At 39.7% G+C, this 19,539-nt stretch overlaps 1 protein-coding gene across 1 annotated transcript in view; it reads right to left on the minus strand.

Moving 5' to 3' along the window:
* Positions 1-1,750: 1,750 nt before the first annotated feature.
* The window catches only part of PRSS50 (serine protease 50), a 21,257-nt gene continuing 3,468 nt past the window's right edge, over positions 1,751-19,539 (minus strand). The window contains exons 3-6 of the mRNA XM_044656990.1: positions 19,221-19,383; positions 12,680-12,975; positions 6,231-6,391; positions 1,751-1,996 (exon numbers count right to left, since the gene is read on the minus strand). Coding sequence (XP_044512925.1) covers positions 1,751-1,996; positions 6,231-6,391; positions 12,680-12,975; positions 19,221-19,383 — 866 coding nt within the window. The remainder of the gene's footprint in view (positions 1,997-6,230; positions 6,392-12,679; positions 12,976-19,220; positions 19,384-19,539) is intronic.

Genomic DNA, 19,539 nt, shown 5'->3' on the forward strand with positions numbered 1-19,539 from the left:
TCCTGCTTCGTACCTACTTGTTCCTTTCTCCTTTCATCCCGACCGTCAACCCCCTCACTCTGAACATATATATTCTTGTCCTTTACCAGCAATAAACGGGCCATGTTCCATTAGACTTCCTTGTCTTCTTGCGTGCATGGTTCCCCTCCCTCCCCCTATGGTCTCTCAGGTGGCTGTTTCCCGAACACCCCATAGTTGGATCCGGCTGGTTCCGGATGCTCTCCCTCCCAAACAGCAAACCTAAACTTCTTTTTGTCCCTTTCTCAATTTTCTCAGGCTTTTCTTATATACTGGACTTTAGGCTTTCCCAAACTGTTCTTACTGGCCTCTCTCATCTATTGGTCTTCATCCTTGGTTATGTTCCTTTCCTACAATCTTTTGTGCCAGTTCTACTTGGCTCTGAGCTCATTTGAGAGTTCCCTAGGCAGATACATTTGGTCTCTGTAGATGCCTGTTATTCTTTTTCATCAGGTTCATTGGCATTAAACCTCCATTCTGGAGAGTGGCTCTAATCTGTTCTTGAAGTGAGATTATCCAGTTAAACTGTAATCCCAAGGGTCAAGGCATGGGGAAGAACTCTGTTGATGAACAGTAAGATAATGGCCAGGGATGCTTTGGAAGAGATGATTAATGTCTGGGTACTTGAGTCAGGCTAATAGAGTGATAGAAGACTACACATGGGACTTCAACTGTATCCTTCAACTGTACCCAGTCATCTTTCCTAGCCTCAAGATCTTTTATGTTGTAGTAAAAATTAATAGTGTACCTCAACTAGGTGTGCCCAGGATGGCAACAGGAAGGGGAGGGTAAAGGTTTTATTGAGGAGGCAACAGGGAAAGATGGGAATTCAGGAGAGTGTCTTTTAACGAAGGAAATTTCCCTCTTCATGTTCTGGGATGGAGGTAGAAAAAAAAAACAGACTCAAGATTTCATGATGCCTTAAATCAGGAGGCCTAAATTCTAATCTCAGCAATACTACTAATTCACTCAAGGAAATTTGGGCAAGATATTTTTCTGAGACTTAATTGTTTTTCATCTGTAAAATGAAGCATAGGACTAGGTGATCTCTATGATTCATTCCAATTCTGTTATTTTTGTTTTATATTATATTTTATATCATATTCTAAGTGTTATTGCAGCTTTGACATTTCCCACGTAAATAAGATAATGCAGTATAACTGTTACATTATAATCAATCCTACAAGAGAGAGGTCCATTGGGCTCAAGGAAAGGTACCTCCTCATTGGTTAGAATGTTAGTGAATAAGAGAGAATCATAATCCATCAATGAACGTGAATTTATTGAGTCCCTGTTATATGTAAAACAATACTGTGCTAATCTGTTTAACCTGAGTGAGAACTTATGTACCAAGCCCTTGCCCCCAAGTCACCTTTAGCTCCTTCTGCTTGAGTTGAATGGCTGCCAACTTTCTATCAATTTCTAGAACCATTCATTCTGATTCTTCCCTTTTCCAGGGTTGTCAAAGGGCATCCTGCTCCTTTCTTCCCATTTCAACAAGGTCTATGGGACCCAATTATCTTAAACAATGAATCTTGGTATCCTGTCCCTTCTTAAGGAACTATCCCTCTCTCTCTCTCGCCCCACCTCCTGCCCAAGTGGCCACAGATATCCTCAGATAGCTTCTTGATCTGCCTACTCGGCCTTGGAATTAAAGTGAAGGAAAGCTTCCAGAGATAGTAGGGGTCTGACAGTGGGTGGGGGAGAGGGAATTGAAGGGAAGTGAGAGAGTTCACAGGACCATCATGAGACAAAGCAGCAAGAGCAGGGAGAGGAGTGTGATCCAGGAGCAGGTGAGGAGGATGGAGACTGTATGGTTGAGCTCTGCTACCACCCTATCTATCCAAGTGGAGTACTCGCTGATCCGAGAATAGACACCTGGGGTTTCTGGTTGAGCACATCCCAGGGACCAGCTCACCAGACCTGCCTGGAACCAGGTGTTGTCAACTTCACAGGCGAGTGGGCTCCCATCATCTCCCTGTAGAGAGAGAGGCGAAGCGGAGTTATTAGTGAGGACGGGGGAGGATGAAGCACCAAGGCCTGCTTGTCCTTGGGCGGGGAAGCTCATAGTACAAACAGACGTCTAGGCAGCGTCTAAGCCTGAGTGGGATACGGTAACTGTGGGTACGCTTGTGTTGCTTGGGACTACAACTATAGCACGATACGTTACAGTTTGCCCCTTGCACACTGGGAGAAATCTAGTGGGTTTGGGAAAGTCAGAAAATCTGGCAACAGAAAGCATTCTTCAGAAGACTCCAGGAACAGAGCGCCGTGGCGACTGGTGGTTGACTTCCTGCTGAAGATTGGGCAAGGGGCTGTTGGGGTATCGCAGTGGAAGCGCCTGGCACAGTCGGAAGAGGGTAAGATCCGAACTCCAGGTGCCATGCTCTGAACTCCCCTTATTGCCCCCAGTCTGCTGCTCTCCATTTTGCCATCTGATTCTATAAGACACCATCAACCAGTTGTGAAGGAGATGATGTCTTCTCTCCTTCTTCCAGTTGCAAGCTTCAGAAAGCAAAAGGTAGATTTGGAAAGTGAAGAGCTGGGTGATAAAACAGAAAGAAATTTAGATACCTGAACTAAGTCTTGACATATAGGAAATATGGTCTCTTGGCATCTAGGGATACAATATTACAAATGAGCACTAGGAAGAAAACTTTTGCCTGGAGTCTAGTAAATCTGCCTGAAGGCTTTCTACTAGAAATGGAGAGTGTAGGAGATTCATAGAGACATAAGTATATGTGTGTGTGCATGTGTGTATATACACATATAGGAATGTATGTGTATATGCACGTATGCACACATGTATGTGCTGCTGTTTAGTCATTCAGTTGTGTCCAACTCTTTGTGACTCTATAGCATGCCAGGCCCTTCTTCTCTCCACTATCTCCCAAAATCTGTCCATGCTTATTTTCATTGCTTCCATGAAATCTTATCCTATGCCACCCCTTCTCCTTTTCGCTTCATTCTTTCCCAACATCAGGGTCTTTTCCAATGAGTCTTCTCTTGTCATTATGTGGCCAAAGTATTTAATTGTCAGCTTCATTATTTCTCTTTCCAGTGAATAGTCTGAATTAATTTCTTTAAGTATTGGTTGTTTTGATCTCCTTGCCGCCCAAGAGACTCTATCACCACAATTCAAAAGCATCAACTCTGTGGCACTCAGCTTTTTGTAAAGTCCAAGTCTCACAGCCATACTAGAAGAAAAACCATAGTATTTGATTATATGGATCTTTGTCAGCAAGATGATCTCTCTGCTTTTCAATGTTCTGTCCAGATTTGCCATAGATGTGCTTTTCTTCCAAGGAGCAAGTGTCTTTTAGTTTTATGGCTGCAATCTCTGTCTGCAGTGATCTTTGAACTCAAGAATATAAAATCTGACACTGCTTCCATTCCTTCTCCTTCTATTTGCCTGGAAGTGATAGAACCAGTTACCAAAGGTCCTTTTTTTTTTTTTTTTTCATATGAAGCTTCAAGCCAGCTTTTACACTCTCCTGTTTCACTCTCATCAAGAGGCTTCTTAAGTTTTCTTCACTTTCAGCCATTAGAATGGTATCATTTGCATATCTGAGGTTGTTGATATTCTCCCAGCAAACTTAATTCTAGCTTTTGATTTATCAAGCCTGGTATTTCACATGATGTACTCTGTATATATGTTAAATAAATAAGATGAATAATAACAGCCTTGTCATACTCCTTTCCCAGTCTTAAACCAATCAGTTGTTCCACATTTGTTTCTAACTGCTGCTTCTTGTCCCACATATAAAGTTCCTTAAGAGACAAGTAAGGTGATTTGGTACTTCCATCTCTTTGAGGACTTCCTACATTTAGCTGTGATCCGCACAAAGACTTTGGTGTAGTCGATGAAACAGGCAAAGGTGTTTTTCTGGATCTCCCTTGTTTTTTCCATAATCCAACAAATGTTGGCAATTTGGTCTTTAGTTCTATTGCCTCCTTAAAAACCAGCCTGTACTCGTAATTCTTGGTTCACATATTGCTAAAGCCCAGCTTGAAGAATCTTATACTTAAGGCTGCTGATGTTGAAATTAGCATATATTTTTTTTTTCGTAATCTGAACATTGTTTGGCATTGTCAGTTTTCAGTGGTTACTACTGAGTTTTCCAAATTTTCTGGCATATTGAGTACAGCACTTTAAGAGCATCATCTTTTAGGATCTTAACCTTATTGTTTAAAATACTTCTTCCTAAGACTCACTTGACTTCATTCTTTGTAATATATGGCTCTAGATCAGTAACCACACCACTATGGTTATAGGGGATGTTCTTGTATAGTTCTATATATTCTTGCCACCTCTTCTTCATCTCTTCTACTTCTACACATTTTTGGACAAAGTCCACATTGGAATTTGTTTTGTTTGACCATGTATGTTTATGACAAAGGTTTTTTCCTTTCCTTTTTTTCCCCCAGGGGTAGAGGTGGAAGGGAGGAAAAATATTTGACATCTCTGATGTTGTATAGGTTCTATTCCCCCATGCCAGAACTGTTTTTCCTCCTTACCTCTGCAGACACTCATCTTTTCTTTTTGAGGCTCAGGTGAAATGGAATTTTTTACCAAAGGACTTTCTTAATTCCTCTGGTTGCCAGAACCCCCTCCAATTAACTTGTATTAATTTTATTTGTATTTATTTTGTTGTTTATCTATATAAGTGCAGAATCCCTCCTTCTCCACAGCCCCTGAAATATTTAAACTCCTTGAGGGCAGAGTAGGTACTTAACAAAAGACTTGTTGAACTGAATCGAAATGGATTCCATTGAACTGTGTGGCTAGACAACAAATTCCAAAGAGAAAAGCTTGTGACTATACCAAGGCAACCAACAAAGTAAAGTTGCCCTTAGATTGCTTTCAGAGAATTGTAGTGTCAGGAAGAAGGTGGGAAGAGTCCTGTTGTCCTTAGTCCTGTCAGATAGATCACACTTGGAGAGCTGGGCTCACCTCTGAGCCTGAAGTGTAGCAACAATGTTGGGCAGGGCAGAGCACGGAAGGCCATGCCTGCAGATGCCTAATCTGGGGAAGGGAAAACTTTGGGAATGGGGTGGATGTGGTCATTCTCTTCAAGGGAGTCTCTTGGCAGAAAGGCCAGACTTGTTCTGCTTGGTCTTAGAGCAAAGGACTGTCTATGTTGTATCTATTAGCAGAGGGTCTTGTAATTTTATTCACATTTAATAAATATTTGGGGGATGAACAAACTGAGCAATTAGCAAAGTTGTAAGAGATGCAGGGTTTAGTACAATCTGAGGAAAAACTTCCTAACAATTAAAACTGCCCCAAAGGAAAAGGAGCTAGCTGCTTAGGATACACTAAGTATGCATTCTCTACTATTTTAGAGGCTTTCAAGGAAAAAGACTGGATAATTAATATTCAGGGATTCCGTCAAGGGATTTCTGTTCAGAACACCATGGATTAGATAAGAACAACAATGTAAAATAAGTATAATAATAACACCTACCTCTTAGGGCTCTTAAGAAGATCAAATGGCATAATATTTGCAATGCCCTTAACAGAGCTTGGCACATAATAAGCACTATCTAAAAGGTAGCTATTATTATTATCTATGAAAGCTCTAACAATATGACAATAACTATTATTGTTATCAGTAACAATAATAATGGCTAGCATTTATAGGAACATAATGCTGACTATTCATAATAATAATACCTTTTATATAGTATCCAAAGGTTTACAAAGTAGTCCATGAATGTAATCTCATTTTATCCTCACAATAACCCTGGGAGGGAGGTGCTATTAACATCTCCATTTTACAGGTAGGGAAACTGAGGCAGATAGATGTTAAGGTGATTTGCCCACACATGGCTAGTAAATATCTGAGACTGGATTTGAACTCATGGCTTCCAGACTGAATCCAGAGCTATGCACAATGGTGCCACCTAGTTGCCTCACATAGACTTGAGATTACAGAATTATGTTCCACAATTTGTTTCTGGGCACCTTAGTTGTGTGATATTTCTAAATCCTATGCTAAGCTCCTATGGACTCCTGCCAGTCATGCCCTTCCCTGACAATGACTAAGTGTTTTGTGAGAGCTGAAAGATGGGGCTGAGACTCGGGGGTGGGTCCCAAGGCAGGGGGAAGTTTCTTTCCATAGATCCCTCAATTAATAAACTTTTATTAAGCACCTAGTAAGTGCCTGGTACTGTGCTAAGCACTGGCTCTTACACAGTGGAGAACTCACAATACAGAAGTCTCTTCCTCGAGAGTAATCGCTGCACAGCATGCCAACAGAGATGATGCGGACAATGGTGGGCACTTGTGAGGCTTCATGGTAAAAGGTGTCACAATCATCATTGCTCATGACGGAGATCTCAGCTTCCTGAAGTTTTGGAGACAATGTCTCTGTCGGGGTTTGGGGTGGAAGAGACCTCAGTGGTTAGAGCTTTCCATATTCCGTGGTCCCCCCACTGCATCCCCACTGCTTCCCCCACTCAGCCAGAACATCCCAAAGCCCATGAAAAAGCACGAGGGCATGACTCTGCTAGCCCATGCAGTGCTTAGAGCATGGCTGTGCTAATAATCTCCTTTAGTCACTGTAGTCCATTTTGAAGGTCCAGCAGAGGGGAAAGCAATGAAAGAACCTATACCTCTCTCCTTTCGCTACAAACGAAAAAAATTTTTTAAATATTTTTCCATATTTACAGGATTCATTTTCTTTTCCTCCCCTCTTCCCTCCCTCTTCTTGGACCCAGTAAGCACTGGGTTATACAAATGTTATCACACACCTATTTCCATATTATTCATTTTTGCAACAGAGCAATCTTTTAAAACCAAAACCCCCAATCCTATATCCATATAAACAAGTGATAAGTCATTTGACAAACTAAAATTTTTTTGCCACCACCAAATAGTTCTTTCCAATCCCCCAGAGTTCATCTTCAACCCTGGTTTCCATGAGACTCTGAAAAGAATGGGGAAGGATGCCCACTATGAGGTGTGAGGTGAGAGCTTGCAGCTGTGTGTCCTGATTCTAGAGGCAAAGGATGTCAGAGCTGAAGGACTTCAGCGGTCATTCTGGCCAACCTTACCTTCAGGGAGAGTCCCCCCAGGAGCATCCCTGCCACCTGACCAACCAAGTTCTGCTTCTGGCCCTCTAATGAGGAAGAGCTCCCATTCAGTTTTGGAGGTTTTCCCTTACATTGAGCCAAAACCTTCCCCTTGACCATTGTTTCCATTCCTTCGTTTCCATTCTGTCTTGAAACTGAACAGAACTCATCTACACCCCCATCACTATGGTAGGTCTTGCAGTACTTAGAGAGCTTTCCTGCCCTCCTTTACCCCCACGAGTCTCTTTTCAGGGTACATATGCCATCAGGTGACCCTTGGATGACACAATTCCCAAACTAATTAAAAGCAGGGTTGTGGGGTATCATTCATGAGTTGGGTTGAATTGCTAGATTGTGAAGGAATGGGAATTGTTCCATTTACCTGCTGGCAAGACACAACTATTCCTGAAAGGGAATAAGGGTAATAAGATACTTTGCTAGTCAAGGGATTATGTAGCAATAAGAACAATTCCTTACAAACTTGCCAGGCCTTTGCAAGGCTTTTCAATTGGCCTAGAATGGGCTTGAAATTGTAGAATGAACCAATAAATCAAAACAGGGAAATAAGAAAAATTTTCAGGAGTCATAGGGGGAGAGAGAACATAGGATCCTTACTCCTAGCCAGTTCAGGAGAATCAAAATAGGCAGACCAGACCTTGGAAGAGCATACTGCATTTAGGACCTAGAAACAGGAAGATTTCTCAATATATATATATGCAGTTGGGCATTAGATTTGGAATCAGAGGACCTGGGTTTGAATTTTAGCTCTGTAACCTGATGCATGTGCCTATGGACAAGTCACTTTTTCATTTCTAGTAGGCTCTTCCTTTGTAAAGTGAAAGGATTGACTTTGATAGATGACCTCTAAAGACTGTGTCAAGTTCAAAATCCAGCAATCTGAGGATGATTGAACTCAACTGAATAAGAAGAGGTTTCTAAGTAGAGATGGAGGAATAGTTGTCTTCAAGCCTTGAGCAAGTCATCATGGAGATAGGGTATTAGACATGGTAGAGGGCCTCAAGCATGGGGTCTTATAATATAATAAGCATTTAGTAAATATTTGGGGAATGAGTGAATGAACTGAGCAATTAGCAAAGTTGCAAGAGACTTGGATTTTAGTGCCATTTGAAGGAAAACTTCCTAATAATTAAAGTGGTCTAATTCACTGTCCTTCACTCCCAAGTCATTCAAAGATATCATCAAGGCCTTTGACCCTTGTGTGACAGTGACCAATGATTGTGTTTTAAGTGTATTTTGTCCTGTACTAGCAATAATCACCTAAACATATTTATCTGGCCATAGTCCTTAGTTCTTTAAGTATACACTTGACAGCCCTTTTGAAGATATTCCTGAGCAGGCACACATGCACACACAAACACATACTTTCACTCCCAGGGTTCACTTTTTTTTTACCCTTACTTTCTGTTTTAGAATCAATACTAAGTATTGGTTCCAAGACAGAAGAGAGGTAAGGGCTGGGCAATGGGGTTAAGTGACTTACCTAGAGTCACACAGCTAGGAAGTGTCTGGGGCCAGATATGAGCCCAGGACCTCTTATCTCCAGGTCTGGCTTGTGATCCTCTAAGCCCCCTAGCTAACCTCAACGGGCTGACTTTTAGAGAAGTGAATATGTCTGTCTCCCGCCAAGTCTCAAAGGCTTGGCTTTGTCAGAGTTTGTTCTGCTACCAGAGTTCTGAGAGCATCAGATCCCAAATCAGTTATGAAAGATGAAAAATGTAATAAAGTAAAATGCTATGTATGGCCACAGTTCTCCCTAGGATTCTGAAAAACAGGTAACCCTAATGATTTTGTAGAATACAAAAAGAAGGCTCCATTTCTGACTCTCTGAAATGTTAGATTGTGTGTATTGCATTTCTATTTCTAGTACGATTTCATGTGTATGGATTATATATAGGACTCATTGGTACTTTTTGTTTCGTTTTCAATAAATATGTTGGATACTAAAGAAAAACTTAAAAACTAAACAAAACAATTAAAGCTGTTCAAAAGGAGAAGAGCTAGCTGCCATGGAATCTGCATTCCCTCTATGTAACACTGGAAGCCTTCAAGAGAAGAGACTGGATAACTAATCTTCAGCTATTCTGTAAAGAAATTCCTGTTCAGGTACACCTTAGATTAGACTACAACAACAATGTAAAACCAGCATAATGACAGCACCTACCTCCCAGGGTGGCGACATTTGTAAAGCACTCAGCATAGCACCTACACACAGTAGATATCACTAAGGCACCTTATAAAGTCTTTTTACAGATGAAGAAACTAAGGCCCAGAGTAAGCTCACATACAGGACTGATATGCACATCTCTCACCTCCCACCTAGTTTCTTTCTACTCTACCTAGCTTCTTGCTTCTGCTTCTTTTGGATCTTCCTTGCCCCTCACCCTTTAACTGGTCCACTGGTTGTCATTTGAAGAAGGCCAAAAACAAACAAGCATCCAAAAAAACACCTCTCCGTTAAAAAAAAGTTTTATCAAAACTATCTGGTACTAACAAGAAGTAAAAAAGGAGATCAGTGGAACAGAACAGACACACAGCTGTAAAAGATTGTAAAACAGCTGTAAAAGATTGTAAAAGATTACAGTAACCTTGTGTTCAATAAAAGCAAAGATCAAGTTTTTGGAATAAGAATTCATTATTTGGTAAAAAATGTTGGGAAAGCTGGAAAGCAGGTTGGCAGAAACTAGATATAGACCAGTATCTTACACCATTTACCAAGATAAGATCAAAATGGGTGCATGGCCTAGGCAAAAAGGGAGGTATAACAAACAAATCAGATCAGGGAACACATTATGTATCAGATTTATGGATAGGAGAAGAATTTATGAATTAAAAAGGAGATAGCATCATGAACAAGGCAGCTGGGTGGTTCAGTGGTTCTGGGCCCAGGCCTGGAGTGGGAAGGTCCTGGGTTCATATCTGGTTTCAGATACTTCCCAGCTGTGTGACCCTGGGCAAGTCACTTAATCCCCACTGCCTAGCCCTTACTGCTCTTCTGCCTTGGAACCAATATACAGTATTGATTCTAAGATGGAAGGTAAGGGTTATTTGTTGTTGTTGTTGTTGTTGTTGTTTTTAAAAGAAAGCACTGTGAGATGTCAAAAAGGATAATTCTGAATACACTAAATTGAAAAGGTTTTGTACTAATAAAACTAACATAGCCAAGATTAGAAAGAAGGAAAGTAGTAAGTTGGAAGGGGGAATTTTAGAGAAAGTTTCTTGGACAGAAGCCTCATATCTAAAATAGATGGAGAACTTTGTCAAATATATAACAAATATATGTCATTCCCCAATTGGTAAATGGTCAAAATATATGAACATATCATTTTTGGATGAAGAAACCAAAGCTATATGTAAATATATGAAAAAATGTTCTAAATCATTATTGATTATGCATATCAAAATAACTCCAAGGTATCATCTGGCACTTATCAGGTTGGCTAAAATGATAAAAAGGCAAAATGGAAAATGTTGGAGGTATGGAAAAATGAGCACACAAATACAGTCTTGGTGGAATTGTGAACTGATCCAACCATTTTGGAAAACAATATGGAATTATACTCAAAGGGTTATGAAATTCTGTATATCTTTTGATCCAGCAATACCACTCTTGGAATTTATTTCCTAAGGTGATCAATGAAAGTGGAAAAGAAACTCTATGTTCTATAATATTTATAGCAGCTTTCTTTGTGGGGGCAAAGAAATGAACATTGAAGGAGTGCACTAAACAAATAGCATATGATTGTGATGGAATACTATTACATTGTAAGAAATGACAAAGGGTTAATTTTGGGGGGACCTACATGAAATATGAAAAGTGAAATGATCAGAACCAAGAGAACATTATATGCAGCAACAGAAATACTGTTTGAAGAGTGACTTGAATGTGTCCATCTCCAGAGAAAGAACTGATAAATAGAAATAAGTAAGACATATTTTTAAATATAAGTTTTATACATACGTATATCTTTTTTGCCAAATGATGCCTTCTCTAGTCAGGGAGGGGAGGAGAGAGGAGGGAGTTAACTGGGTATTTAAATGTAACAAATAAATAAACAGAAAGTCTGACTCTGAAATTCCATCTTCAGAGCATGATTCCTTTTGTTAATCAATCATGTCTTACTCAGACTCTTCTGCTCAAGTACAAATGCTCCTGAGGGAAAAAAATCCATTCGGGCCCTTATACCTTAGTGAAATCTTTCCCTGGGAGCGGGAAAGAGGGATTACTAAATGGGGGAAGGGCACAATGGGGAGCAAAGTAAAGGTTTCATATCAAATCATGACACATAATTTTGGTTGTAGGGAACATCTGGAAGTGAGGCCTCAGGAATCAGCAGTGACTCAGGGACAGAAAAGGGATGGGGACAGCATACATACATGACACAGATGCTGTCAGCAGATTGAGATGCTACAAACTCAAACAGAGAGGGAGTTTATACTAGGTCCAGGGAAGTGGGGATTTGGTGGGCTTTGGCTACCTTCTTGGAAATTCTCTTGGAAACTCTAGAATCGTGGATAAGAACTTGGGTAAATTTGCAGGATGATCCCTTTGCCTAATCTGGGTTGGCAGAATCACTGCCCATTCAAGACATGTATTTGCTGGTGGAGAGGCTTCTCCTGTACTTTAGAATTATTTTTAATCTATCTGGTTGGAATTGCTTCTCTCCTCAACTCTATCTGCATAGATCTTATATTTAAAGACTATAATATGATCCAATCATTCTGAACTTAATTTGTTAAGTAATAAAATAATCAATTTGGCTTTGAGGACTGGTGGTAATGGGAGGAGGAAAGCAAGGCAGTTAACTGGGTCCAATGCGTGCTGTTTCATCATTTAAAAAAATTTCGTTAATGTTTTTTTAAATTAAAACCCTTATCTTCCATCTTAGAATCAATACTGTGTATTGGTTCTAGGGCAGAAACATGGTAAGGACTAGGCAATGAAGGGTAAGTGACTTGCCCAGAGTCACACAGCTAGGAAGTGTCTGAGGCCAGATTTGAATCTACAGCCTCCCAACTCTAGGCCTGACTCTCAATCCACTGAGCCACCCAGCTGACTCTTGTTTTGTCATTTTTAAAGTCTGTAAATAACAGTAGCTTTTACTGGTGCAATTTTGCTGGGAATTTCTTCAGTGTGTAGGAGTCACATAATTGGATTTGTTTTAAGAAAAATTTTGGTATGGAAATGGTGAGTTTGGGGCTTTGGATAAAAAGACTTTGGTGTTGTTTGCACTGTCTGGAATCAGTAAATAAAAACCACGGATTTTTTTTTAAATCTATGTTTTGCTCAAGAAAGGTAAATAAATACTCTTCCTGGTCAAATAATAGACTAGTCAGGAAATAGTTAGGAAATAGGTTAGATTAATTAATAATAAGGATATAAAATTAGACTAGTCAAGAAGTAGGTAGCTGCAGATGTATGTGGCAAGTAGGACTCAGAAGCTGGATTGGGTACAGTGAATGCTGTGATATACAAGAGCTAAGGCAGAAGAACCCAAGCCCAATGAAGGATACCTGGTGTGGGGAACAAGGCCAGATCTTTCTTTCCATGGAGCTATTTCCTCACCTTCTTTTCCTGGAGTGGGTACTTTGGTCATACCCCAGCCTGTTAGCCAGCAAAAGGACCCAGGTTTCACTTGGAACTTGGAGGAGGCAATGCAGATAGGGGCAATGTGCTTGGTGTAATTCAACTTCTGGACCAGCTTGAGGAGGGCTATGTCGTTCTCACGGCCAATCCATGACCAGTATCTATTCTCCTGGAAGTTGGGATGAATCACCACCTTCTCAACTGAGACCCGGAGAGAATTTTCACTGCTTTCATTGAGTTTCGTGGTCCCCATGTAGACATTATAAGAAAAGTCACTGTTTGAAAGAAAAGGCATCAATACAGTCACCTTCATGTCAAAGTAGAAGGAGTATTGGACGAGATGTCAGAAAACATGAGTTCAAGTCCTGGCTATGCAATTTACTAGCTGGGTGACCTTGAGCAAACTACTGACCCTCTTGGATCACAGTTTAATTATCTGTAAAATGAGAGGATCAGACTAGATGGTTCACCCTGGAAAGTCTGCATCTTGCACAAAGGCAACAACAACGTGGTGTTTTAGAATGTTGTACAAGGATGTGATTTAAGAGTCACAGAATCTTGGAGAGGACCTGTAAGCATCAGGAATTTCTCCAGCAGCCTCCCTGGTACATGACTATCCAAACTATTTTTGAATACCATTAGTAACAGGGAGATCCCTCTGAATCCAGAGAATGTCAGTATTGTAGAGTGTTGATATAAAATTCTTCCTTTTGAGTCAAAATATATTTCGTTTTATTTCCCACCATCACACTTATTTATGGCTGATGGTATCAAGCAGAACTTAAGATTCAGAATTTTCAGAAAATGCTCATCTTCAAAGAGTCAGTGAATAATGCCAACTGAACGGGAGTTTTCTCATGAGATCCCATGGGGATCTGCCTGTAGTCTTGTGCTGATCAATGTGTTTGCCAATGACTTGGGTGAAAGCATAGATGTCAGCCTTATCAGACTTGCAGATAACATAGAATCAGAGAATTTCAGAACTAGAAGGACCCTTAGAGGCCATCAGTTTCAACCTGGACCTGAAGAGAACTTTCTCCACAACCTAACCAAACTAACAATCACCTAACTTCTTTTTAAAGAACTCAAGAGGTCATGAGAAACTGCTACCTTCTGAGAAAACCCATTCCACTTTTGGGTAGCTCTAATCATTAGAAAGTTTCTCCTCATATCAAGTCCAAATGTGCTTCTTTACAACTTCTATTCATTGTCACTAGTTCTGACTCCTAAGACAAAGTAAAACAAATCTCATCTCTTCTACATTAAAATCCTTCAAATATTTGGAGATGGCTATGTCCTCTCTCTCTCCCCTACAAACCTTCTTGAAGATAATATTCCCATTTTCTTTTACCAATTCTCATATGACATAATCTCAGGATTTTGATCACTTTGGTCCTTTTCTGGAACCCAGGCTTGTCAATTCAATGTTCTCCTTAAAATGTGGTCCTCATAACAAAACATCACAATATAAATGTGGTCTGACCAGGGTAGAGAGGCAGCAGGGCCGTCTCCTCTCTAGTCTTGTACACTATGTTTCTCAGAGGATGTGTAAAATACTCAGCCTCAAAATTGGTTGGGAGGGGGCAGTTAGGTGGCTCTGTGGAGTGAGAGCCAGGCCTAGAGCTGGGAAGTCCTAGGTTCAAATCTGGCCTCAGACACTTCTTAGATGTGTGACCCTGGGCAAGTCACTTAACCACCATTGCCTAGTCCTACTGCTCTTCTGCCTTAGAACCAATACACAGCATTAATTCTAAGATGAAAGGAAAGAGTTAAAAAAAACACTTGTTGGGAAAGCTCCTACACTGAAGGATAGAGACAGGATCACAGATCTTGGCAAGCCACAATGATGGGCTGATTTTAATGAGATCAAATATGATGAAGACCCATGGAAAGTCTCGAACTTACTTGGTTTCAAAAGAATCAATTTCATAAGTGAAGAATTCAAAAGATCTGGCTAGTCAAGCTTTTGAGAAAGAGGTCTGAGAATTTAAGAACTACAAGTCTATATTACTGATCACTGTGATACAGTGACCAGGAAAACTAATGTGATCTTCATTAGGCTACATTTAGAAGGGTTCTTAACTCCTTTTTATGTTTGATGAACTTTGATGAACTGGCTGATCCTTCTTGGAATCATGTTTTTAAATGTATAAAATAAGATACACAGGATTACAAAGGAAACTGATGATGCTGAAATAGTTATATACATATATGTATGGTTAAATATGTGTGTGTGTTTACTTTTAAGAACCCCTGATAAGAGGCTATACTGTCCATACAGTGGGAAAAGTTAGTGCTACCATACTAGTTTTACTTCATCAGTCTGGATCAAGAAAGAATCCTGCACCTGGAATAAGAAAGACCTAAATTCAAATCTTATCTCAGACCCTTATTAGTTATATGACATTAGGTAGGTCATAAAACCTCTCTCAGCAAAACAGGGATAATAATAGCACTTATCTCCCAGAGTTGTTATGAAGATCAAATGAGATAGCACATGTAAAGTGTTTTGTAAACTTCAAGTTCTACATATATGCTTACTATTTATCACCAGACCACGGGGGTGGAACCAAGATGACAGTATAGTAACAGGAAAATCTTGAAACTGTTCTGAATATCCTTCCAAACCAATCTTTAAAAAGCCTCTCAAAAGGACAGAAGTCAAAGCAGGATGAGCAAGAGGGCTCTCTCACTAAATACAATGTGAAAGATGGGCAGAGAATGAATTTCCACCATGTAAGGGGGCAAAAGTGCACAAGGAAAAGTGCAGGCCAACCACCCCTTAACCACCAGGACCTGGGCAACCTCAGGATTCTAGGACATGGGCTACACTAACAAAAAAGCACCTCACACCTACCCCTGGAGGCTCTAGGCCCTGGCAGTGAGATCTGAAGCTCAATTGCTCTGGACTCACTCATGTCTCCACAGCAGAGGCAAGGACAGCAGCAGTTCAGGGGAAAAGTATGGGCATTTAATAAAATAAAAGATTTCTAAGCATTCCCCCCCAAAATACCAGACTTAAACAGAAAATTTGATGTCCAAATACAAAATTCAAGAGAACCATGAAATGGCAAATAAGAAAGAAAAAATGTAAGGGCTTCAATGAGGTCAAATTGATTATATTCCCATATGGAAAAATGATATCTGTAACTTTTAAAAATTATTAGCATTATCATAGTGGATAGAAAAAATATACATAGGCAGAGGGTGTGATATTAAGCCGTTTAGAATGATATGTAAAAAATTAGGGGGGAAAAAGAGGATTGTACTAAGAGAAATGCAAAGGAAGAGGTAAAATGGGATAAATTATATCACATAAAAAGGTGTGTGGTGGAGGGAGAATACTATTGCAAGAAGGGGAGGATGAGGGTGGTGACAGGCAATATTTAAACCTTATTCTCACTGGAATTGGTTCAGAGAGGGAAGAACAGCCAGATTTGTTGGGATTTAGAATCCTATCTTATCCTTTAGTCAAGTAGAAGGGGAATAAGGAAGAGGGATGTGGGGAGGAGAGTAATTTGAGGAGGGAAAAATTGTGGGGTGGCGCTTAAAAGATCCTAAAAAGAAGTAGGAGGGGAATAAGAAGGAAGGTGGTAGAAAGGGAGTAAAATAAGAGAGGGGGAAAGGGAGAAAAATTAAGAGCAAAACACTGGTGTAGAAGGAAACAGTGAAAAGAGAAAGAGCAGGATTAAAAGAGGAAATCAAAATGATGGGGAATACACAGATGGTAATCATAACTGTAAATGTTAATGGGATGATCTCACCCATAAAACAGAAGCAGATAGCAGAGTGGATTAAAAACCAAAATCCTACCATATGTTGTTTACAAGAAACACATATGAGGCAGGTAGACACACACAGGTTAAAGGTAAGAGGCTGGAGCAGAATTTATTGGGCATCAACTGAGAAAAAGAAGACAGGAGTAGCAGTCAGGATCTGACAAAGTTAAAGCAAAAATAGATCTGATTAAAAGAGATAAGGAAGGTAATTATATCCTGATAAAAGGCAGTATAGACAACAAAGAAATACCAGTACTCAACATATATGCACCAAATGGTATAATAACCATTTTTTTTAAAGGAGAAATTATTGGAGCTTAAGGAGAATATAGATAGTAAAACTATACTAGTGAGGGACCTCAACTTTCCCCCATCAGATCTAGATACATCAAAACAAAAAATAAATAAGAAATAAGTAAGGGAAGTGAATGAAATTTTAGAAAAATTAGAGTTAATAGATATCTGGAGAAAAGTGAATAGGGATAAAAAAGAATATATCTTCTTTTCAGTAGCACATGATACATATACAAAGATTGACCATGTACTAGGGCATAAAAACATTGCAAACAAATGCAGAAAAGTAGAAATAATAAATGCAATTCTTTTTTTTAAATAATCCTTACCTTCTGTCTTGGAGCCAATACTGTGAATTGGTTCCAAGGCAGAAGAGTGGTATGGGCTAGGCAATGGGGGTCAAGTGACTTGCCCAGGGTCACACAGCTGGGAAGTGTCTGAGGCCAGATTTTAACCTAGGACCTCCCGTCTCTAGGCCTGGCTCTCAATCCATTGAGCTACCCAGCTGCCCCCCAAATGCAACTCTTTCAGATCACAATGCAATAAAAATTACAATTAGTAAGAGTTCATGGAGAGGCAAATTAAAAAATAATCTAATTCTCAAAGACTGGTGGGTTAAAGAACAAATCATAGAAACAATTATTGATTTCATTAAAGAGAATGACAATGAGGAGAGAACATATCAAAATTTATGGGATATAGCCAAAGCAATACTCAGGGGAAAAATGTATATCCCTGAGTGCCTATATCAACAAAAAAGAGAAAGAGGAGATCAATGAATAGGGCATGCAACTGAAAAAACTAGAAAAAGAACAAATTAAAAATCCTCAGATAAAGACCAAATTGGAAATCCTAAAAATCAAAGGAGAAATTAATATTGAAAGTAAAAGAACTATTGAACTAATAAATAAGACTAGGAGATAATATTTTGAAAAAACAAATGAAATAGATAAAGTATTGGTTAATCTATTGCCATATCACATAAGTTTAGAGCCAGAATGGACCTTAAAGTTATCTAGTCCTTCCCCCTCCTTTTTTTTTTAATAAATCAAAGTCCAGGTTATTTAAATCTAGGTTATCTGATTCCAAATCTAACATTTTTTCCTGTTGTCCTTCTTTTGAAGTACAAGGTTCACTTCTGGGTATCATATTGTAAGAAGGAAATGGATAAGCTAGAGAACATTCAGAGAAGATTTAACTAGAATGATGTGGGGACTAAAGATCATGCCATATGAGGATCTGTTCAATAAAATAGCAATGTTTACCTTAAAGAAGAGAAGACACAGGGAGAATTGTAGTCTTCAAATAAGTTCCAAGATTTAGTTTAAATAGCTTCAAGGATTTGCCTTGATCTACTTGGCTGTGAATGGGAAGAGCAGGAAAGGAGAGGACCCAAGTAAGAGCAAAGAGCTGCTAAGGCCTAGTGTATCTTATGCCTTTGCACTGTCCTATCTCCAAAGTTTAGGATGCTCTCCCTCCTTATCTCTGTTTCCTAGATTCCCTGTCTCCTTTAGGACTCGGCTCAAATCCTTCCTTGTATGTGGCCTTTCTGGTTTTCAACTCTACTTTCTCAGCTGCTAGTGCCTTCTACTCTCCAATTACTTATCACCTACTATTACTAGATCTTGTATGGACCTAGTTACTTACATTTGGATGTCAGCTCTTTGGGGGGCAGGGGCTCGGTAGTGTGTTGTTTTACTTATTCATTCATCCATCCACTCATTCATTCATTATATATTGACTCATTGATCCACTCACCCATCCATCCATCTATCCATTCATCCATCCATCCATCTATTGATTTATTGCTTTTCTTTGTTTCCCTGCATACTTAGCAGTGTCTAGCTCATAGGAAATGCCTAATAAATGTTGATTGATTGGTTAGCTGATTTGAGCTTAAGTAATAGTCTTAAGAATATTCTAAAAATTAGAATATTATATATATAAAAATTAGAGTTGTCAGAAATGGTTTGACTTGGGTTTGGACTTTTTTCCTTTTCTGAGCAGGTGCTAGATAACAATGGTTAGAGATGGTGAAGGGGCTTTAAAACCTCTTCTGCAGAGACTCCATTAGTCTACATTGAAAGAAAAGTTTGAACCTTTCAAAGGATTCTCTTAAGTAGACTAAACATACATCCTACAACTGTCTTGATGATGGATCATGCCACCTTCTCTGATTTCTGTAGCCTACATCTACTTACTCCAGACAAAACCGTGACACTCTGGGCTTTTTATAGTTTTCCAGATCATTCTTCTTGCACTTAACCTCCCCCACTACTAACCCAACTATCCTGCTAAAATGGGAAATAGACCTGGACTCGGAGTTACGGGACAGTTTGCAAGCATTTACCCCATAGCATTGTAAAATGGGTGGGGCAAATGATATTTATCCAGACCTACTGATTAACTGATTGGCTTGGAAGAGTCTTGGAAATGCTTCAACTCACTTCTTCACGCAATGAGCAGCTGTCATCACCCACTGAGAGGCAACTATGGTTCCACTGCACAGGTGATTGTTGGATTCTTGAATGCTCACTTGCCATGGCCACTTCTGGCTTACTGCATCTTCTCCACCTATGACTCTGTCGTAGAGATATGAATGACCACAGCCTGTAGAGGGAGGAGAAGAGAGAGAGAGAGAAGAGAAGAGAAGAGAAGAGAAGAGAAGAGAAGAGAAGAGAAGAGAAGAGAAGAGAAGAGAAGAGAAGAGAAGAGAAGAGAAGAGAAGAGAAGAGAAGAGAAGAGAAGAGAAGAGAAGAGAAGAGA

Source organism: Gracilinanus agilis, chromosome 1, assembly GCF_016433145.1.
Source record: "Gracilinanus agilis isolate LMUSP501 chromosome 1, AgileGrace, whole genome shotgun sequence".
NCBI lineage: Eukaryota > Metazoa > Chordata > Mammalia > Didelphimorphia > Didelphidae > Gracilinanus > Gracilinanus agilis.